We start from the raw sequence: 23,929 nt of genomic DNA on the forward strand, positions 1-23,929 counted from the left end.
AAAATTAAATGAAATAAACATTTGAAATATATGAGTTTGTATGTAATGTATGAATATAATATACAAGTTTCACTTTTTAAATGGAATTACTGAAATCAATCTACTTTTTCATGATATTCTAATTTTATGACCAGCACCTGTATATCAGCTGTCTTGCCTGGGCATTTTATGAGAAGGAAGCAACAAAAACAGAACACAGTTTCTGGCAAAATATACTGTTTAAGCAACTTTGTTTCATAGTTTCTGTTATTAATGTGTCTTTTAGCTTGTTTTGAAAATTCTGTGCTGGAGGTGCGTGAAGGGAACACTCCACAGTTGATGGCTGGAGCAACAGGGAATCAAAAGTTAAGTTCTGGAAATCACATTTTGAGCCTGGTTGGAGGAGGCTCCTTAATGATGCTCTTAAAGCAAGTTGATCAAGACACGGAGATCAGAAGCAAAGCGTTTGAGGCTGTAACTCATCAGCATACAAACTTGTTTTCTGTAAACTCTGGAGGATTACTTGCTGGAGTCACTGATTATTTTCTGGACTTCTGCTGGCTGGAAAATTATCCATGAGACACCCAGAATAAATTTCATTCTCTCACACGCCGATCCTCTGAAACCTAATTCACAAAGCTTTGACGGCTGCAAACGGTTAACTTGAAATTAGGAACAACTGGGAATAAAATCCACCCCAAACTTTGGGGTCAATTCATGCAAAAAGATAAATATTTTTTTAAATTGTCTGAACTACATTTGATGTAACCATATTTGTGCTGTTGATTATATAAAAATGTCTTTGATAACTGACCCACAGTAGTTTGTGACCTAATGGATAGAGATGCGTCATTACTGATACAGCCACAATTTGAGTAGGAGAGGGGGGATTTTAACAGAGGTTGAAAGCAGCTTTTTTTTTTTTTTTATCAAGGATTTGGGTAGTCGTGCATCTAATTGTAACGAAAACAGAAAAGGAGGATCGCTCCTACTCTTTTTCTTATGTAATTAAATTAGAGTTCAAAGAGGGCTGCAGCAGATGCTGTCGCTTTATTCTCTGCATCAAATTAAATAAAGAAGCAACAGGTCAAACACAAGTAATTTATCATTCATTCATCACATGTCTGTTAATTCTACATAAACTAAATCATCCTGTCAAGAGTTCAAACTGTTACCCTGAAATGCACTTTCAGACCAGGAGTATGTGTGTGTGTTATGGAGAAGCAGTGTGTGTCAGGTCCTGTCAGGACCAATTTCAGGATCAAACTAAGGACGTTTTTGCAAAGTGGGTCATTTTGACAAGTCCTCCCTCCTGCGCAGTTGAGGGTCAAGGGGAGAATTAATGACTAAAGAATTAACCTGTGGCCTTGTGCATATGTGCCTGTGCTTACATAATAAGCGGCGTATCCAACGCAGGAACTTTGACCGAGAACCAGTTCTACCTGGAGGTACTTGGTGCATCTCAAACCTCAGGATCAGAGTTGAAATTGAGTTCCGATGAGCCTGTTTTTACACCAATGCTACTTTGAAAAGAATAAATCCTAATTCACAATGATATGACACAAATCCCCTATGTGTTCTGATGTTGCCTAACACGGTGTAATAATGTACAGTTTTCTCTACACCCACCACCCTCTAGACTGGAGCCGTTTGTTGTCAAAATGATGTATAAAGACAGGGTTTTTGTAGTGCGTCGGTTTTGAGAACCAGTATCATGCAGATAAGCTGCTTCTCTCTCCTCAATCTATTTATTTATTTATTTATTTTTGTGTGGCCAAAGTAATTAACCTCACTGATTAGGAACATCCTGATACCGGGTGCCTGTGTGGTTCAGTTGTTGGAGTGCGTGCTGTGGTAGGTCAGAGGTCAGATTCAAACTGAGAGCTGCCGCAGCATTTACTCCCTCATTTTCAGGGCACCACCCTGCTAAACCCTCCAAAAAAAAGGCCACAACAAAAAAAATCTATAATTAAAATCACAAAGGAGAGATTTAGGAAACGTGAGAAAAGTTACTGGTAAAGAAAATTTGACTTTTTCTGGTTACTTTATTCCAATTGTGGTGTTATGTGCTCTTTGTCAATACGTGCTCTACTTTACTTGTTTCCTCCTGAAATGTTAGCTGATCCACATGATCAGGGTAGGAAAAAACTGCACTGTGCTGTAACCGTTACCAACAGTAATAAACCCTTTTTCGGAGACTTTGTTGGTGTTTATACCAGCGGGTCACTGACTGCGTGTCTTCTTCTAAACAGCCTACATCACTGCTGAGGAATCAAATACAACACAACAGAAACGGCACCAGAAGACGAGCTACACAGGAAGTTTATAGTTTGAAAGAAAGATAAATACATTTTCAACTTATCTGCTTTAGTTTTAACTTGACACCTGTAGAAATGAACCTGCTTGTGAAATCTTCACTGAATAAATAAATGGATTTAATTTTTATCCCGGCGGTCCAGTGTTTAGAGCGGTCACCTCACAGCAGGAAGGTTGGCTGGGGCCTCTTTATATACAGTTTGCATATTCTCCCCATTCACATGTTTTTTTTTCCCAGGTACTCCAGTTTTTTCCCACAGAGAAAAACCATGCATGTTAAGTTATTTGGTAACTAAATTGCCCCTAGAGGTGAGTGAGTGCATGAATAGTTGTCTGTCTGGTTTGTCTCTGTGTCTCTGTCCAGGTGAACCCCACCTCTCGCACAATGACTGCTGGAAATAAACACCAGCTCCCCACAACCGTGCACAGAAAAGTGGGCATAGAAAAAGGAGGATTTTATTAATGCGAAGATGTAAAACCTAATGCATCTCCATTTCATCTCAAAATTGCATTTGTTCTGCTACTGATGCACTCATGTTTTGTACACACATATTCATATACGAGCAGAAATCAGGTTTTCTTCACAATCTTACAGTTGTAATTGTTCATACAAAAGATGGGAATATTCACAGCCTCAAAGACCTTAAAAAAATTTATTTTTGTAAATTATGACAGTAATTAATTAGTCACTGTCAAACACAAGTTATTGTTAGATATAAAACTATCTAACCTAAATAAACCAATAATTAAACAAGTGATGTTTGGATTGTTGATAGCACCTGTCATCCTTTTCTAATACCTTCATTACAGAATATTTTTAGAACCTTTTGACATTTTATTTGCCATAATAAGTACTTGGATCACTGAAAATAAAGTTTATTTAAAATGAGTAGCTTAGATATTTATGCAAAAACGTCAAAGTTGTTTTGATAAACTGTACTGTACCTTGGAAATACTGTTTGTGGGATTTGTTCCCTGTTTTAACCACTTGCTCTATCATACCATTGTTGTAAGATGTTTTTGTGTGTGAACACAAAGTATAAAACTGGGTTTGTATGACAAGCATGGGTGTGTGATTGACATCTCCCTCCTTTTTGCTCTGTGTGCTTAATCATGATGCCTATTTATACTGTGTGCATTTACTTTTAAGTAGATGGAACTGCATTACACACCCGGATGCAGCTTCTTTGTGTGCTTATTCCACTGTGCAAACACAGACGGTGTTTAAGAACTTTTAATCTTTTTGTCAGAAGTATGATGGAAGTGACTGTTCAGTAGAGAGACTGAGTGATGCATGAATGTGAGGAAAGAAACTCTTGATGCAATAAAAAAAGATGGATTTTAAATGCAGGGATTAGGATAAATATGACATTCTGGCTGCTCCATGTGTGATTTTTAAACCCGATCTGTCAAGTCAGTAAATTTGAAATCAAATACTGTGTCGATCTCATAGACTTAAAGTGACATTAGGAGGAAAATAAAATGAAATGATAAGCTGTTAACCACAGTAATAAAATGCATCTCATCTGTTAAAAGCCAATATGTTTATAATATTCTCTGCCAGTCTGAAAACAAGGTCAAAGGGGGACAGAAATGAAGAAAAACAATCCCAACTGTGCTTTAACAGGATTACACTAAGATATTAGAGGTCAGCAGGGGTCAGAAAGAATGATGGAAATAACTACCACACAAATTATCATATGGGATAAAGCTCATTGCCCGAGACTGTAATATGACCTCAATTTGCTATGAGAAGCAAAGACATACAAAAATATACAAAAGATGCTTAGCTTTAGGAAGGTTACGTAACTATTTACATAAAAATGTCATCACATGTATTTGTTTTTCCCCTAGTGTGGTATTTGGAGCAGCAATATGTTCTATAGAGTTTCAGCAGAAACTTTAGCACTACTTACTGGAGTGACGCTGAGGCGTCAACAGAAACTTATCAGCGTATCTTTTATTTATCAGTAAAAGTGCACAACTGCAACAGTGTACATCCAGTCAAACTCGGCTCCGTTTTTATCTCCATCAATCTCTGAAAACATCCATTTCTTTGCTGCTGTGGGACTTTTGGCACGAACATCTAAACTTTTTAGGAGCGAACGCCACATCTGATGGCGTTCGAGCAGCGGAGACGTAATAAAAAAGAAAAAAATCAGCTTGTTTTTTTTTTTTTCTTTAGCTGCAACTGTTTCACACCAAACACGATGAGCCCTGAAACGGCTGTAGCTGTTTTCAGAAAGTGGAGCAAACTGCAGCTGTGCAGCATGATAAGCTCACTTCGAGCACTTGTGAAACTGCGTCCAAATCTGCGTTAAAGTACATTAACAATTAAAGGAACAACTTCCGCTTAGGTCAGAAATATTTTACTAGTTTCACATGTTGCAATCTCTCACACTGCTGCTCAGTTCAGGAGGACGTCAGTGAATTAGATTGACAACCACATAATTCATTCAATAAAATATGAAAAATTTCAATACCTAACTTTACAACTTAAAAAATATATTTTTTAGATTGTTATTGTCCAGTACCTTCAGTAACCTTGAAGCATGATGAGTGCGCTCATTTCATAATGAGCAGCCGTAACCCCTCATTAAATACTTACTTTCTAGGGACCTAAATGACATAAATGGGATCAATCCAATCTTCTGACGGGATAGAGCTGCTTTGTAATTGCAAATGGGAATCTAGCCACCCTGTAATTGGTTGCTGTTTGCGTGTGCATGTGACTGGATGATAAATTCCTAGAAGCGGCTATGTGCTACTGTGAAGTCTGGCACTATAGGTTTTACACCCAGTGTTTTATGCCTTCTTTTAGTGTTTATTTATTTAGAATAAAAAGCAACAGTTGTTAAAAGTATAGCTGGGTAAAATTACTGTAAAATGCTTTGTAACTTCACCATTAAGTGAACATTTGGTGTCAGTTTTGTGGTGACATTTGATTTTTACAATCAAATCCAAGAAATTATTTACCTCATCGCCTTGTCAAAAGAAGCTCTGCAGAAGCTTAATTACTTGTTGATTTAAATCAGGTACGTTGAAGCAAGAAACCAGTGAAAATGTACCAATTAACAGGGTTGGGGAAACACTGATGTAGAGGAGAACATGACTCTAGACAAAACTTGAAGGCAGGAAGTGAAAAATCAAAAATGAAAACTAAACCAAGGGCACTAAAAAGGCCATGAAAACAAACCAAAGGCTTGACAAAGCAGGGTAAAACTTCTTTTGACATAAGACGAACACAAATGAACTGCAGAAACCAGGAACTGAATAAACAGAAAGTAATGATCTGATGCACAGCAGGTGTGATAATGGGGAAACTAGAACCAGGTGTGCAAAGACAACAGAAAGCAAGACCAGGTAGAAAAATAAGGGAATCTCTATAAGTGGCACTGTTATTGGTATCTGTCTCTGTGAACAGAAGCTGCAACACTGTGGATCTAATGCTCTGAAATTTACCAGCCACATAGGAGCTCTGTTGCAAACACTCACTGGCCACTTTGTCAGGTCCACCTTGCTAATACCAGGTTGGATCCACTTTTGCCTTCAGAATTGCTTCCATGTTTTGTGGCATAGATTCAACAAGGTGTTGGAAACCTTTCTCAGAGATTTTAGTCCATATTGACATGTTAGCATCGCACAGTTGCTCCGGACTTGTCAGCTGAACATTAATGGTGTAAATCTCCCATTCCACTACATCTAAGAGGTGATTGAGAAGAGTGAGATCTGGTGACTGTGGAGACCTTTTAGAGTTCAGTGAATCTAGACTAAACAAATCAGGTGATGCTTTTCCAAGCTCTTTTTGTCCAATTTTAATCAGACTGCAAATTGTAGCCTCAGCACTCAAAGGGATCTTCTGCTGCTGTATCCAGTCTGCTTTAAGGTTGGACATGTCGTCCATTCAGAGGTGGGATTCTGCAGACCTTGGTTGTAACTAGTCTTACTGGGATCTGGAACCAGTCTGTTCATTCTCCTCACCTCAACAAGGCATTTTTGTCCACACTTTGCTGCTCACTGGATGTTTTCTTTTTAGGACCATTCTTTATAAACCCTACAGATGTTTGTGCATGAAAATTCCAGTAGATCAACAGTTGAAACCTAAAATACTCAGATACCAGCAATCATGCCACATTTAAAGTCTAAGATTCTGATGCAGAGTATTGTACGTGTTCTGGCTGATGGGCGAACATGGCCAACCAATGTGAAAACCAACCATTTCCAATCAGCAGCTCATCAACTAAGCATCTCTAATTTTTAGTGCATAATGTTTGCTTTTAATTACCTTTTTTTCTGCTTGCAGTGTTGAATCTAAAACTTCCTCCTCTTCTTTGTCTAATGATATGTTTAAGCCACCTTCTGCCTCAATATATGTTTTTACTGTAGACAAAGTTTACTTTAGATTAATATTTGCACTTGTGTGAGTCAAGAGGTTTGCGGTTTGCATATTATGAATGGGCACCTGAGGCAGTGATGACTGGCAGGCTAAAGCGGGGAAACAAAAGTCTTTAGTGTTCAACAAATGGGTGATATTAATCAATGGGTATTATAAGTAAATACACAACTGGCCTGTTCTCTTTTCTTTGACCTTACTTGGTTTCTTAACCACATTTTGAGTGGTCTTGGCAGCAGATGTCATGTCCCACAAACACAAAACCTCAAACTTCAGTTCAGTTTGCAGTCAGGTTTCATGTAAAAGTTTAAAGTCTTCAGGCTCTTTAGCATCAACCTCTAACCTGCTGGTGTTTAAGCAGAACTGGGGAGAAGAATCGAACGTTTCAACGGCCTTCATGTGACCGTCTTTGGACAATAAAATTTTTGTTCTCTACAGTAGCTCTCTGTCTGCAGAGCTGGATGTGCACACTCTTGCGTAAACGACATGACTTTTGTTGTCCCTCTCATAAATTTTCACTTTGTCTTCGGGAAATGAAGCGATGTGTGCATTTTGTTTGTTTTCTGTTCGGTTGCTGATTTAATTTTTTTTAACGCACATTAGGAAAACAAGATCTGCAGCAAGCAGGCCATCAATTAACATGATAAACTCCAGCTCTGTTAATGTTTACTGTGCATTTAACTATAGATGTAGATTTTGGGGATAATTTAGAACATTAGGTTTAGTATTTGAGCAATTTGGAGACTGCAGTGGTTAGTTTTACACTTTATTCAAACCAATTTTGTTTGTCCTGGTTGACAAACTTTAAGTTAGTCTCCTATCTGGGTCAACCCATCACCCCCACCACCACCTCCACACTGCTCTTTTGCCTTTCAGACAGCAACTCTACTAGTTTTGTTATCACCTGTTAAATACATGATTGAAGGCATGGTGGCCACAGTTTAATTGTATCTTCTTGGTGAAGGCGATGGGCGATAAAGTGCAGTTTAAAAAAAAAAGAAGAAATTTCACCAGGTGATTTTTGTCGCTGTGTGCATTCTTTGTCCTTTTTGAAAAGGATTTTCAGAGGAAATTCAAGCGTAACTGCCAGAAATTATTTTGATGATTGTGATGTGTGTGTGTGTGTGTGTGTGTATGCTTCTTTATACAAAGGTTGTTTTGCAACCATGTCCATTTGTGTTTTTTTTATTGTGCTCTCTAAAGTTAAAGGATAAAAAGGATCTTCAAGCATCAGTGATATTTCTATATCTTCCTTTGTGATGTTAATTTCAGAAAACATCCTGAATTTACCTTAGACGGTTTGTTGTCATGTTGATCTCTTCAACATTTTCTTTTTGTTTCCATTTTGAATTACTGCCTAGTTGATGGTTCATATACTGTATAACAAGAACTCTGGTTACATGGTTTGTGTGTATTTTCACTTTTAGCAATATTAATGACATTGTTATTTGTACATACAATTAAACACAGTGGAGTTCATTTTATCTCTTCAAATTAAATTTACTCTGCACTGATGCGCCACAGATACACATCTGCATGCCTTATATGTTGTTTCCACTTGAGTACAGTCTCAGGAATTTGTGGACAAGTTTGGTGTTGGCTGCACTTGGGGCCCCATTCACAAACATGCATTATGGCTGATCTATTTATTAGTGGACATATCTAAAACATGAGTATTTACGCTTGGCAGTAAAATGTTGATTGGAGCACAGATATTCGCTCTACATGCAAACACAAAGTCTACATCATGTAGTGAGTGGGCTGTCAGCTGAGCAACAAACAAGATCTCAGCAGGTCACCTGATGTTTTAGGAAAATCACAATCATTTTCGCTGTGTAGACAGCGTTGTGTGCAAGTGTGTAAACATGTGACATACTTTCAGAAAGCTCAAATTCTTGTGCTGTGACTGATGCTGAGCATTTTACAAGATGACCACAGTGAAGATGATCGTTTTCAAATTTAATCAAAACAGAGAGAACCAACTCATAAATTATTTTTGTGGACCACTGATAAATTTACTTCAATATACATCATAAAACAAGGGATGGATTTAGTTTAACATGATTATTATTTCATGCAATATCCTACATTTGTTTATTTTATGAGTTATTTTAAGGGTCTACTTAAGGCTACATTCCAGGTCTGAATGTAGCCTTCACGGTTGTTGTTGGTCCTGCAAGTTTTTTCTACTGAAAACGACAAAAGTATTAATGAACAAAGACTTACTTTGAGTGAAGTGGGGAAAACAGTTTTTCGCAGGTTGTCTGTTTTTGTGATAAAGTTGGTCGTTGTTGTTGGCCTGTCTCAGCTCATTCTAACTGTGTCGTGTTTGAGGTATCTGCAATGTGAAGTTTTTCGAACTCTGTGTGCACTGAGTGATTATTTTCTGTGTTGGTTTAAAACCCACAACACTTCAATCGGCAGAGGGTGAAATGATTAAAGACCTCAGTAAAACCACATTTCACTGATAGATCTTTACATCCAGCATCACTGGCTGGCTGTTCAATCTCTATCCTAAAGTTGCAACATCATTTTTATATATATGCAAATACCAGCAGTAGTGTGTGCCTCTGCAAAGAACAGACAAATAGGCTTCAAAGGGTCTTATGACCTGATAGGGATTACTTTGGTATGAGCCTATACGTTGTTTTTCTGAGTTTTCTGTACTTTTAAGTCGGAACTTTTTAAAGACACAGCTTGACTTTGCTCCACCATCTGTTCAGCAGGGATTTATTCATGTGCTGCATGTGCTGTAGACAGAGCTGAGAGTATTATATAGATGATAGCATTTATAAATCACTCCCAAGTATCTTGAGCTGCCTTATGTTATGTAGAAAAACCAAGGACGGCATGTATACTAATATCCTGTGACAGACCAGCATCAGCTGATGTTGATTCATAAAAGCCAGAGATCAATTTTAAATACCTTTTGGTTCAGACATGTGATGCTTTATGCCTATTGTTTTTATACAACAAAACAAGCATTTGGTTCTTTTTCTTTAATGGCCAAATAAAATGGAATCGGAAATCACATCAAAGTTGAACTTTTGAACCAAAGAGAAATTAATTTGTGAAGAGATAATCAGAAATACAACTTTTACTTGATGTACAGTGCCTATAAAAAAGGTATTCACCCCCTTGGATGTTTTCTGCTTTTATTGCTGTCATAAATCAATCGTGGTCAATATAAATTGGCCTTCTTTGCAAAAGAAATAATAAAACAAAAATTAAATGTCAAAGTTAAATAAAATTTATACAGATCATATTCTGAGGCAACATCTACTGTTTATAAGAGGAACTGTCTCAACCACAACTCCACCACATTGACTTAGCTTGTTTACTTCATGTCCAATGTGTGAGCATTTCCCATCAATAACTTTTATAGCCTGATAAAATAACTTTAAAAGTGGCTGTTATGGCAAAAGAAGTGATGTGTGTTTTATTACATGCTGGAAAATTGTCAAATAGAATAAGTGTATGAATACTGCTATGATGCCAGCTGCTTTTTCTCCTCTTCAGCTCTGACGAAGGCTTGTTGCCTTTTGTAACCAAACATTTTTTGCTAAGCATTGTGACCGTATAAACACTTCCACACATTATTGTAAGGCAGACCTATTTTGCCACTCAGCGTTGTCTCAGTCCACCGGGGTTTTCTGCTTGACATTTTATGAAATTACCTTTTTTTTTAAATCCCCGAGCTGGAATCTCTTCTCTCACTTTTTGTTTTTGTCACGACTATATGTAACAACTAGTTAAGCCGAATCTGTCAAAACCAGAACCTGTTACACGGCAATAAAATGTTGGGCAATCTCTTATAACAACAGAAAAATAAAATAAAAAATGAAACCCAACAGTGTGGCGGATCAGGTGGGTCACACCATGGAAGAACGAGCAGAAACAGAGCTGACTGTTTTCTAAAGAGAACCTGTGATCCATAAAGACAGACTCTTTCCTCTGGTGGAAATCTAATAACACGTTTTCCTTCTGTGGGCACTTTTAGCACACCTTTTAGATTGAGTTTTTCCTCTACTCAGACCTGGTAAGGTCAATGCACTGGTTGGCCTATTTCTATTGGAAAACTCTTTAGACATAACATGTTGAGTTTCTACTATTTATGAATCTTTTTCTGTTCCAGGCCCTATTTATTTATTTTTTGCGAAATCAGTTCTTTTATAATGTCATTTTATTAAAAAATAATAGCGTTGCATTTCTAACCTGATAAATGAATGATAGAAGTCTATTTGAACCCTTTAAAATGCCCTAAAAGTGACAACAATAGTGATACATGACAAGAAATTGTTAGGTGGTAATATCATACTGTATATCAGGTAATAATATAAGAAAGGTGTAACATTATTTTAGGAAATGGATACCAACCAACGGTAAGGGGGAACTCGATGAAACAGCTTTAGACTAGTCCTACTTTTTGCTTTCTGGTGTTAATCCCATGTGGTAAAACTATGACAGCACTTTGCATAAAAAGTCTTTCAAATATGAGGCTATAGAGTGCAGCTCACTGGGGAGCAGCTGGAGTACTGTAAATCTTTGTCTCACCAGTAGCTACAAGAGCTCCAGCCACATGGTCCACCCAGCCCCACAGCTCCTGGGGGATCTGAAGTACAGTGTCCCACACTCCACGAACTCCTGTTCATTAAGATTAGCATGATAGAAAGACAAACAGTCCTACATCCACAGCCAAGAATGACAGCTTGGCACGTACCACAGATTTCAGAGTTGATAAGAGAGATCGTTTTCATACATGGTCTGATAAACAGCTTCATTTTTCAAATCGCGTTTTGCCACCAGTCCATGCAGCGCGAAGATGGTGTAATCAGATTGACAACATGACATTGGACAAGTTGTCTAGAGGGCTTATCTGGAAGAAGTGACTGGACCTGTCAGGCTGTGTCATGCCACCTGCTGTGTGGGCCCATCTGACATCCAGTGTGACACCACCCATGGTGTTTTGTCATCTCTGCTCCCCGAACACAGAAAGTAAGTGTGGTAGACAGGTATTTTCACAACACAAGATTATTAAAAATTACAGTCGCCACTATAAAATGGAAGCCCAAGCGCATTTAAGATTGACATGTCTTAGTGAGGTGTCTGAAATTTTAAAGAGGCTGGACAGTTTGTTGGTAAGCATCGCTCAGCTCTTCTCGAGCTGTGCTAATGGAGACAGGACACGCTAATATTGTCTGGCGAAAAGAAATCATTTGTATTTCTGTAAATAAAACACAATAAAAACACTTGTGTGAGATCTGAAATGTGTCGCCGTAGCAACATTCCTCTTATAAGGGGGGGAAAAAATGCTCTGCTGTTTTAAGATTTTTGCTGGACAAAGGACATTGTGTGCTAAGTTGGGCGTATCTCGAAGGAATCTTCAACCCCTTGGGAAAACTTTCTCGACCTGATAAGATAATTGCACAGAAGCACACAAGTCTGGAAATAACCTTGGATTAAAATGCAGGACACAGGAAGAAACGTTGTCTTGTTATGGTCATTCTCAAGGTTTGTTTTTTTTTTGTGGTAATTAATACTGTATTGAAGCATTTACATGATCACTTTTATTGACGCCGATTGCTGTTTCTGTTGAGTTAAAGAAACTTTTGGTGATTGCTGCAAACAAAGATCAGGTTGTCAGTGTGCGTTGGAGCTTTCTGCTCCACTGTTGCTGCCTGCTAGCTCTGTAGCACAGAAGGCACTTAAGGTCAGTTTGTAAGGGAAAGAATAAACCTCGTCTAAGTGCTTCATATTTTACTATCCTGGCAGCAGCTGAAAACACTCTTTATATTGTAAAGAGAAGATGGATATTGACAGATTGTGCTTTAGATGTTTCATTATTGATGTACTGTATGCTGTTTGTTGTTGCTCCCATCATACGCTCTCAAAATAGCTTCTGCAAGAGATGTGAGCAGATTAAACGTGCCGTCATCTACGGCTGTCACTGGCTTCATTCATAAACACAACACCAGCAAATCCAGGAGTGACCCAGGAAAATAATCGCTCTGCTCCTTTGTATGGCCTGCCTTCATTTCCCTCCCTTGTTTTCTACATTTTTGGGGGGTTGTTCTTTTTTCATTGCAAGTTAATTTGTATCCTAGTTGTGGATTTGTTTGCATTTTGTTATGGTACCGTCTTATCTGTCAAATCCTCAAATGCACATAGATGTACTTTTTGAATAAACTATGAATAAAGATGAGTTCCTGTTTGTTTTCATTGAGTCATTATGGAAGTGTATCTATAGGCAGCTCACAATTTAATTTATTTCTGATTCTTAAGGTCATAGTTTTTTTCAAAATTAATTATTTATTTAACTGTTTGGATCTGTTTGATCTATCTATATGGAGGGAAGCAAACATTTGTTGGAAGAAATGGAGCAATAAAAGTTTTACAGCTCTTTTAGAAAGTGTTAATTATTTTCTGTGGCATGTATAGGGGTTCGTAGTACTGAGGTTTTTAGAACAGTACGAACATGTCATCTATAGTTAGTCTCGACTCTTGACCTTAGAAAAAAAAATACATACCTCCTTGAATGATTCTTTTGATTGGAAGAGCACAGGACATAGAGCCTTACTGATTCAGACTGGCTCCACCTGCTGTTGACCTTGAGCACTTGCACATTATCTCCTACAAGAAACCTGCAGGCTTTGTGTGTTGTTGGAGGCACACATGCTGCACGGCATATCAACACCTGAAAATCAAAAACATTAAACTGAATACTCTGGCTGTACAAGTTTATCATAAATGTTTAGAGAATTATTTAAAGCAAGACCAGTGCTGCAGTGAATAGACTGTTGGAAAATTGACTGGAGAGGATTCAAAAAGCAGCCAGAAATCAAGACTTTGTCCAATCTGTTTAGAAGCTTTTTTGTGTGTTCCTTGTTGAGGTGTCTTGCAGTGTAGATATTATGTATTTGCACGTCTCAGTCTCAAACAATATTGTGAATTAGTATTAATATATAAGGCCACTTGATGGTGAAAATTTTGCATGTTCTCCTTTCACACTGTCCAAATATGTCCATATTAGGTTAATTAGTGACTCTAAATAGACCTTAGATATGAATGTTAGCATGCCATGTTGTGTGTTTCATGTGTCTGTGTTGGTGCTGTGACAGACTGGCAACCTACCACCAATCCAAACCAGAAAATTACAATAACAGATTAATATCAACTCAGTTTTTTTTTTTTTTATTTGTTTCTTTCATGAGTTCCAGGGGGGCCTTAGAGGACCAGTATAAAACAAACAACAAGCGCAGATCTGAGTCCCAAAGGTTTTTTTCTGCCTGTCTTTATGTTTTTTTTTATTTGTTTTTAAGGCAGCTGGTTTGACATTTGACATGTCAGATGAGAAAGACCAGCATTAAACAAAGGAGGAGATCTCAGAGTTTAACTTTCCAACACACACAATCAAGGGTGTCAGGAATCCCCAGTCAGTTTTACACCAATTTGCACCTTCATTCATGTGACCAAAGCATCTCTCATATGGACTAGGCCAAGAAAGCAAATACTGACCCTCAGGAGGGAGGGGAGGGAGGGTGATCTGCATGTGTGTTCATCTACATAAATAGAGCAACTCACTGCAGTTTTAGAGCTCAGTGCTTCTCAGTTTGAAATGTGACAATACTTGTTTGAGAAGCACAAAATCTTCTACAAAACGAGAAGTCCAGTTGCCTTGTTATTTTAAACAAGCAAAAATGTTCAGATCAGAGAGAGATCAGAGACTGGTGGGGACGAATGCTTGGTTAGACTGACTGCTCTGATGAATAAGTAAAGTTTTAGGAGTGTATTTAATATATCCAGGGTCGAGGACTTGTGAATGTCATTCCAGAGGTTCAAGGCTGCGATCCTCAGTGTTTTCAATCTGCTGCAAGGGCTGGAGGGCAAGCCAGTGTCAGAAAACCTGAGGCTCCGGGACAGGGTGTGGAGGTGGAGGTTGTCAGAGAGGTACTGCGGAGCACGGCCTGGAGTGATTTATAGGTGAGATGGATGATTTTCTAATTAGTTCAAGACATAATTGGAAGCCGGCAAAAGCAAATGACAGGTGGTGATATGTGTTGCCAAGGTTTGATGAAGGTGAGAATCTGAGCAGGAAAGTTTTGGACATACTAGACCTTTCCAGAGCTTCCTTAGGTACCCCAAACAAGACAGGGATGTGAAGGTATGTGATAATTTAGCCATAGAGTCAGGGTGTGATAGCTGGAGTCTTTAGATGTTTCTGCAGTATAAAAAAAGGGGTCAAACTTTGAGAAAGCAGTCCTAGATGATGCCAATGTTGCAAACCTTAAAGGACGCGCAGGTAGAGCACCCATCACCAAAAGGATATCTCCAGGCTTTCTGAGTATTACTCCCGGAGATCACAACTAAGAGCTCAGTTTTACTGCTGTTGAGTTTAAGTAAACCCCATCTGTTGTTTTCTGTTCCAAGCCAGCATCTTTCCTGCATACACTGATACAGCAACCATAAAGTGATCTTAACAACCTGCCCATTATTGGTACTAAATGAACAGACAGAGAACATGTGCCGGCAGAGAACATTCTTTGTTGGATATTTGCCATGAATAAACCAATCAAACACCCCTAGCTGGAGAGGTGACAGCAAACTACAGCTTTTGCTGAGTAAGCTGAGAGAGCACATGTTAAGGACAGTCAGAGTGCCTCTTACTCTGAAACCTGTTCTGTAGAAATGTCACCGCTGCAAGAACAGCACAGCTCTCAAGGCACAGCTGCGAGTCTGATGTATTGAAAAATGTAACACTTTTGCTGCAATGTAAAGCCTTCTGAAGGAGACCTGAGGGTCTAGGTGCAAGTCTCATGCTGCGCTTGATTTCTGTCTTTGTCACTGCAGAAGGAGAAGGGGTGTCATGAGGTTGGAAGAAGGAAAAAACCAAAAGCAACCAAATGTGAAGGTTTTAAAAACGAACAAGTCCTGTTAGCTGAGACTGTGTTTAACCGTTTTAATTTCCTCTGATTAAATACAGATAACTTATTAGATTTTTGTTGAATTTGGAGCCACTGGCCAATTATAAATGACTTAGCCGTTGTTTACTTTCAAATTTGTTTCAGAGGTCAGCATTGAGAGATGGATGTGCCGGAGGAGCTGAATGGGGTAAACAGTTTAACTGCTGATTGGAATATGGAGATAATTCGTGGAAAGTTCAGAGCTTATTTGATCTGATAATTTGAACTAGGAAAGAATATTTGTTTTCAAATAGGAGGGGGAGTTTGTCAACTGAGAGGGGCCAACACACAGGCCTTAAATGATTATAGAGATGAAAATAGCCAATGGTCAAAAAGAAAACAGCAGTCTGAATCAAATAATCTTCTTGGCTGCACGTTTGTTGAACTTTAAATCAGATCACATCTCCTTTGTATAACTGTCCTTTTATGTCTAAATCAAAACCAGGTTTTAAATGCTCTGGAAAATCTGATAAAAGACTCGAGGTGCTCACAAATGCTCATTCGGCTTGTCTGGACAGGAAGAAACACTTTAAAAAAAGAAAGTCTTTAAGTTCCTTGCTGATGTCATTACTTTCAAAATTAACCGTGACTTAGAAGGTTTCACAGATAATTTTGATGTGATGCTCAAATTTACTTTTCAGTGTACTTTAGAAACCGTTTTTAAACTATGCGGTTTTCATGGCAGAATAAATTCAGCATATTCCATTTTCTGATTATGACTTGATGCCATAAAATGTGGAAAAAGTCAAACTGACATTAAATGAACTGTATATCTCTTTGGCTTACCGGACTGTGTCAAAATTCATTGCAAGCTACAGTGGCACAAAAAAAAAATGCTCAGATGGGCTTCACTTGTACCTAAATCCTAACAGGAATTGGTTGAAAGTGTGGGATTGCAGAAATGGAAAAGGGACACAGCACCGGGCCATATCTATCCCCAAGCCAAATGAAAACTCAGAATGATGCGTCAATCACAGAACTAGCAACTGTGGCAAACGGTGACTGAGAGAGTCCAGCATCCCAAAGAGCCAGCTGTCCAAAGGCATTTCACCTTGGCAAGGTTAACACTGTTAATGATGAGGTTTTAAAACCCCTCGGACAGCGCTGCCGCAGAAAGGAGCAGACATGAAAATAAAGAAGACACACCTTTAACTTGACTGCATGCTGTCTTAGAACTCTAGATGAAAACATTTCTTTTCTGGCAGCTCCACTAACTGCACCCTGCTCCCTGGACATGAAGGCTTTCACTTGTTTTGTTTTTTTTGTCAGCTGGTACAAAGCTCACTTTCATTCAAAATTTTACCCGTCACCACAACTTCACTTTTTTTGCTTCACTCCAACTAATGAACAGAACGGAGAGTTGCTTAGTAACTAAGGAGCTGGATATTTCTCTGAGCAGCGACAGAAAAAGAGCCAAATGGGAGGGTGACTCCTGGACTTACACATATCAGATAAACACAACCTTAAAGGAAGCTTTATGGTGGCAGCACAGCTGGATGTGTCGAGTGTAAAGAAGCTACATGCTATAGCTGCATTATTTAAGTTGTATGACTTGACTTGGCTTATTTTAATTCAGCTCACCTTTTTTAAAGAACAGCTGTTGGTAAATTTGAGAAATAAAGTTCAAAAGCCGTCAAAAGGTACTTTCACAAAACAGTTCCCCCAAAATGGCTGCGAAGACCAGTACGTCGTTAAGTTGCTTATGACCGTTCATAAATAAATATTCGAACTAGCCACATCCTGCATAGATGTCAAGGTCAAGGATAAATTTATTTCTAAAACAAATTTTGCTATCCCAAAGAGCTGAACCCACAATGCGATGACCTGGAGCTCTACTCATTAAATGTGTGAGACGTCTTCCTCATACAGTACCATTTTAAAGAGCTTCTGGGTAAATTCAGCATAATAATCCTCTTTGTGGTGACCCAACTCTTCAACTAAATGTGAAGTTGATGTGTGTCATGAGCAATCGTCTCTGTAATGAATCTGCTGTTTGGATTTTTAAATCCTGCGGTCTGGTGGTCGTACAGACTGTGTGTCATCATCAGATCACATCCTTGAGCTGTAAAGCTGTCTTACCTTGTCACATGTCGACTCCTACAGCTCTGCTACTACCTCGCTTGGCAGCTCAAACGTGCAACAGCGGTGGGTTGGCCTCCTCAGTCCACTCAGAAGTTGCACAGAGATGTCCAGCAGGCGCCTCGGTCCTGAAGTGTTTTGTGGAAGTACTGGAGCAGTGTGGTCGGAACAGAAGGCAAAGAAAAATCTGTGCCATCTCAGCAACAACTCCTTATTGGGGCCAAAACAAAGAGCTGCTCTCATCAAAGGCAAGAGGCAGGCTCGCCGAGCCCAACAGCAGATGCAAAGGATATGAGTGCCATGTCGAAAACTTTTGAACTGTTGTAGCAAGTAGTCTGGTAAACCTGAGAGAGAGCAACAAAACACAGAGCTTCAGCGTTAATAAGAATTGGAATTAGCCCTGGATTTACAGGAGCTCGCTGTCTTTCCTCTTCCTGCTGTTTGCTTTATTGTCTGCTGTGTAGTAAAAGCTGGTCAGTGCACAGGAGCTGCATTCACTATTGCTGTTCTTAACTGAATTTATACATTTTGTTTGCAATGCCTTTTTTTGTAACCACTGAAAAATCCTGCCTGTAACGTTGTGTGTGTGAAACTTAGGTTTGCAGCATCATTACTAATAATGGAAGATTAGACATGATGGCGTTGTTAAGAACGCTCCAGACCAGTGACTGTTGTCTAAAACAGCCTTTATAATGCTGGTGATATTCAGACACCTGAAATATTGAGACAAAAACTATGATTTGTATAGATAAACATTGGTCTTCTACAGATGTTAAGAGTTTAACAGATGGAGGATTAAATGGCAGAAGAAATGTTTTAGGTGACGTAATAATGGCTCCAGGTGGCTTTCTAGCTGCAGAAAAAAAAAAAAAAAAAAAAAAAAAAACCTTTCTTATGTTTTATTTAATTATAACCGGTCAACAACCAACCACCAACCCTGGTAACAATTTGATTAAAAATAAACCTATAAGACCATGGTGTTAACACCTCATTGAAGAGAAAGTTTATGATAAAAAGGAAATCCTACAGTTTTTCACCATTATTGAGTGATTCAGCACCCAGTTGCATCTGTAACCAGGACTTCAGACTGCAGGCACCTTTGCAAGATTGTTCATGTATTTGGGAAACAGGTCCTCTCCCCCCTCTCACGTTCTCACAACAACAGCATACACACATACATTGTGTCCTTTGCAGCTGCAACGTGATCCTGACACGACAGCAGGTGCACGTAATTCCCTACAGAGGGCAGCTGAATGACAGGTATAAAAAGACAAAACTTAATTAATAAGCACGTTCGATCCCCGCCAGCGGAATGGTTGGTATGTACCCTGTGAGATAACGGACCGCTTTGCTGATCTGTATTTTGATTCTCACGCTCAGGTGAGACTGATGGGTCTGTATGCGGCGCGGGGAGGAGGGTGTCTGATACTGTCTGCCTATAAAACCAGGACAAAAATGAAATTGCCTCTTTCACTGCAGTGATTGCAGAGATATAGGATGTGCTCACTTCCAATCTGGCATGTAGTAAATGAATCTTAGCATGTGATGATAAACAGCATCCTTGTGATGCTGTACTGATTACCATACACACTTCACCGATATGAAAGTGGAAGCTGTGGAAATGTTGTGGGTCTAGATGTTCCAACACTGTCGTGGCAAGTCCCTCAGAGGCCAAATATTTGACTCCTTTTACATATTTGTTTATCTTGTTTTTCAGTTTTGTTTAAAAGAAGTTCTTCCACAAACCATGTCTAATTTACTCGTTCATTTACTTGAATTCATAATCGTTTTGAGTCAGTTGCACCGTACACTTTAATGCTGGGGCCAACAGTTTTACACTCCAGCTCAATAGGTGGTGGCAATGCTCAGGTTAGAGAAACTTCGAGGGGTTTTTTCTACCAGGAATTTAGCACAGTTTAGTTTTTTTTTTTTTCTTCTTTTACTGTCCTTGTGCTCACTGAGTGATAAATTATCCAAATGTGGAGAACAACAAATCTCTTTACAACGTCTTCACAAAGCAAGCGTTCTTTATGTTTCTTTCATTTGTTTCGGCTGGACTTACTCTTTTTATCGCCTGGTGTGGTCGTAACTGAGTCATTAACGACACATACTGCACTTCAAGCACTAACACACAACATCATTTTCAAGACTTAGTTTAAAGATTAGATCTTAGTTTAAACCTCAGACACGAAGGGCAGCAGGCGATATGCATTCCTTTAAGGAACGCTCACTCTTTAATCTTTGTTGTGTTTGGCACCATCTTTTGAATGAGGGTTTGTTTCAAAAGGTGCTGTTGGCTGCATGTTGACATCGATACGCCTGGTGGAAGTTTCAGGACAAGTGCAGACAACAAAATTTAAGTCACACTGACCAAGTGGCCGAGCAAACGAGACAATATTAATTAATTCACGTAATTAAATGACACCAACAACTTTGTTGTAATTACTGTACTTCAATTACTGTACAAAAATACCAATAGCGGCACAGATTGCTATAGAGCTTAATGGAACAGCTTCAAAATTAGCTTTGAGGTTTTTTTTTTTTTTCATTTATCCTTACCAACAAGTTGTCTCATTAATTGTCTTCCCCTCAGTCTGAGCAAAGCAGCACCCTCAAAAGCAACAACAGTGAAAATTCTCTTTCTATTCTGAAGCACTGAAGCGTTATCAAGTAGTTCTACCAATTAAAGGGTCCGATCAGGTCACAAAAAATGCCAAACTAATTATTTAATTTTGTACAATGTGGTCAATTTTAGTTGCATTAAAATATTTTACAATTGAAAACTAAAACTGCCAGCAGTTTCTTTCTCCAGGTTGTTAGGTGTGTCTCTCCCCATCAAGTCCTGAAGGTAATAGGAAAAGCTTCAATATTTGTGCACCACTTTGCATCACTTGTGCACAAACCACCCAACTGTTTAAAGTGTACATAATACACCCAACCACTGCCTATGTAAATACAGTATGTTGTGTGTATATTTGAATAGCTGCTAAACAGTCTTTCATTGTTCTCGAACACAAGACAGTGACAAAGTTTTATTCTGGTTGTTAAAATAAAACAGAATAAGAGCAAAAGAAATAATAAAAATGCTAAATATACATAAGCTCTTTTAAGGTCTCGAACTGTGAGTCAAAAGCCAAATAAGAGAGATGAAAATCTCTACCAGGAAACTAATTTAGAACCACATATTGAGCATTAGGAGTAATAAAAGTACCTCCAACCCTGTGGTTTACTAGTTTTTGTTGAATTATCTAGCAGCTATTTTTGTACTGCTTTCAAAAGTTAATTTTCTTCAGTATCATTGCGGAGTAACTGTACATTAATATGCAAACATAAAATAAGTTTTAGATTTCATCAGCAAGAATAATGGAGCATGTTCTTATGTCAAGTAAAAAAGTCGGAATAAACCTTCTGCAACTGTAAAACTTCAACTTTACTTTTTGCAAAACAAAAAAAAACTTGATTTGTAAAAGTGATCTTATGAACAAGAAACTTCACATATTTTTACCTCTCATTCACACGGAGCATACATTCCGATATATATTTTTAATAAAAATAGTTTTATATTGTTGTTTATTGTAACTTATTCTTATTCTGTGAATGTTTTATGTTATTAAATGTATCACTACAGAGAAAATCTGCTTAACATTTGAGTCTTCTTAATTTGGAAGTATTTAATGGTATCTTTTTTCCTCTGTTTTCATTTTTAGGGAACATCTTTGTGGTCAGCCTGGCAGTGGCAGACCTGGTGGTGGCCATATACCCTTACCCTTTGGTCCTCACCTCTATTTTCCGCAATGGCTGGAACCTGGGTTACGTCCATTGCCAGATCAGCGGTTTCCTCATGGGTGTCAGCGTCATCGGCTCCATTTTCAACATCACTGGCATCGCCATAAATAGATACTGCTACATCTGTCACAGCCTCAAATATGACAAACTGTACAGTGACAAAAACTCTGTCTGCTACGTGTTGTTAATATGGGCACTGACTGTGGTGGCCATCGTGCCCAACCTGTTTGTGGGCTCCCTTCAGTATGACCCACGAATTTACTCCTGCACTTTTGAGCAGTCAGCCAGCTCGGCGTACACGATCGCCGTGGTGTTTTTTCACTTCATTTTACCCATCATGATTGTCACCTACTGTTACCTGCGGATATGGATTTTGGTCATTCAGGTGAGGAGAAGAGTCAAGCCAGACAATCGACCCAAGCTGACGCCACACGACGTGAGAAATTTTGTCACGATGTTTGTGGTGTTCGTGCTCTTCGCCGTTTGCTGGGCGCCGCTCAACTTCATTGGCCTGGCTGTAGCAATCAAACCAGAGGTGGTGGTTCCCCTCATCCCTGAGTGGTTATTTGTGGCCAGCTACTTCATGGCCTACTTCAACAGCTGCCTTAATGCTATCGTGTACGGTGTGCTGAACCAGAACTTCAGGCGGGAGTACAAGCGGATCGTGGTGTCGGTGTGTACGGCTCGGATCTTCTTCCAGGACAGCTCCAATGATGCAGGGGAGAGGCTCAAGAGTAAACCGTCACCACTCATGACTAACAATAACCAGGTCAAGGTGGACTCTGTCTGAGGCTGAACTCAGACATGAACTCATGTCCAGTTTTTGAGAGTGACTTTTTTTTTTTTTTTTCCAAATGACTTATTACAGAAAAAATCAAATACAAATATAAACAGCTTCTGTCTTCTGAGCTGTCTTGACTGTCATACTGTACGGTGCTATCTGACCTCTTAACAATCACAGAAAAAGCAGAGGTGCATATAATCCTCGTCTTTATTAAGCACTGTTTGACTCAGCAGTACATGTAGTAAAGTGAATATAAAAATGTCTGTTTTGTTTTAATATTTACAGTGATGATATAAATGTATCATGCATTATGTAAGTATATATTTTGTATGATATGCCATATATATTTATATACATATATAAATACAGTACAGTGCAAAAGTCTTTCCTCTTTATATTTTACTTCCAAGGAAGCTGACTTTCTTGTAACAATTTAAAGAAGTCTTTAACAATACTTGTCCAATCTTTATGACAGTATTTTAATTTTTTTAGCCTTTGGGTGCTTTTTTTCCATTCATTTTGAGTCCAGTACTATTTTTTAAGGAATTTGTTGTTGTTTAAGACATGTAATTCAAACCTATGACTCATTCCTAAACTCAACAGTTGAGACAGTCTTGTCATAACAGATAAATTAGAAACGGACATTTTTAAATTGGACTTTCTAACAAATTGTGACAGCATTTGTTTATGATACAATTTGTTCCCATTTATTTAGATGAATCTATAAAAAGTACCAAAGATAACACAGTTTGACACATAAAATATTATTTTTGCACCAACAAAATAATTCACAAGGTGAAAAATTGGCGCACAGTTAGTGGTTCCCAAAGTTGGGATTGGGGACACAGTGGGGCTCATAAAAAGGACTGGACAGAAATTGTGTTAAAAAGCAGCCAAAGTCCACAATGACGAACTTTGAAAGGCCTTCAGAAAGCCTGATGATTTACTAATAAGGAGGACTTTAAAGGATTACAAGGAGTCTCTGCTTGGAAGCAATGTAAAAAGAAAATAGGTGTGGTTTAAAACTTTTGCACAGTGCTTTATATAACTACTCCTGTATAATGAAAGGATAATTTTTTGAGGTACAAAAGGTTTCTACCAAACTTTATTTGAAAAAAAAACCTATATAACAATAAGGTTTTTGTTAAAAAAAATATAGCAATGAAGGTAACCAGTTTTAATAACCTCATTTGTGGCGCTATTGAGTCCAGGCAATGTGGGTTGCTGATGTCTTCTTCTACTTTACAGTACCGTCCTTCTACATTAGGTGGGGAATCAAAATTAGTAAGATGGATCTTTCTCTCCACTTTTTGAGCTCATCATACTGTATGCATGAAAATCAGGAATTGTTTATATGCAAAATAAAATCTTATACTGATGAAGGGTTTTGCTTTATTACAAGTTGGTTTAAAATCCTCCTGCATCCTTTAAATCTGGTCTGTTTTGGTTCTGAAAGAGTTTTGGATATTATCTTAGCCTAAAAATAGCCATTAAGTTAAAGCAACATCTCACTAAGACAGGTTTTATTAAACTTTTATTCCAGGATTATGAAAGTCTATTTTAGATGCAATATTTCCACTCATTTGATGGTGAGTAAATATATTAACTTTTACCAAGCTTACTGTCCCCCGG

General features: G+C 38.4%; 1 protein-coding gene across 1 annotated transcript in view; it reads left to right on the plus strand.

Moving 5' to 3' along the window:
* The window catches only part of mtnr1aa (melatonin receptor 1A a), a 44,847-nt gene extending 21,168 nt beyond the window's left edge, over window positions 1-23,679 (plus strand). The window contains exon 2 of the mRNA XM_017408753.3: window positions 21,435-23,679. Coding sequence (XP_017264242.1) covers window positions 21,435-22,303 — 869 coding nt within the window. The 3' untranslated portion in view covers window positions 22,304-23,679. The remainder of the gene's footprint in view (window positions 1-21,434) is intronic.
* The last annotated feature ends 250 nt before the right edge of the window (window positions 23,680-23,929 follow it).

This window comes from Kryptolebias marmoratus, linkage group LG3, assembly GCF_001649575.2.
Source record: "Kryptolebias marmoratus isolate JLee-2015 linkage group LG3, ASM164957v2, whole genome shotgun sequence".
Lineage (NCBI taxonomy): Eukaryota > Metazoa > Chordata > Actinopteri > Cyprinodontiformes > Rivulidae > Kryptolebias > Kryptolebias marmoratus.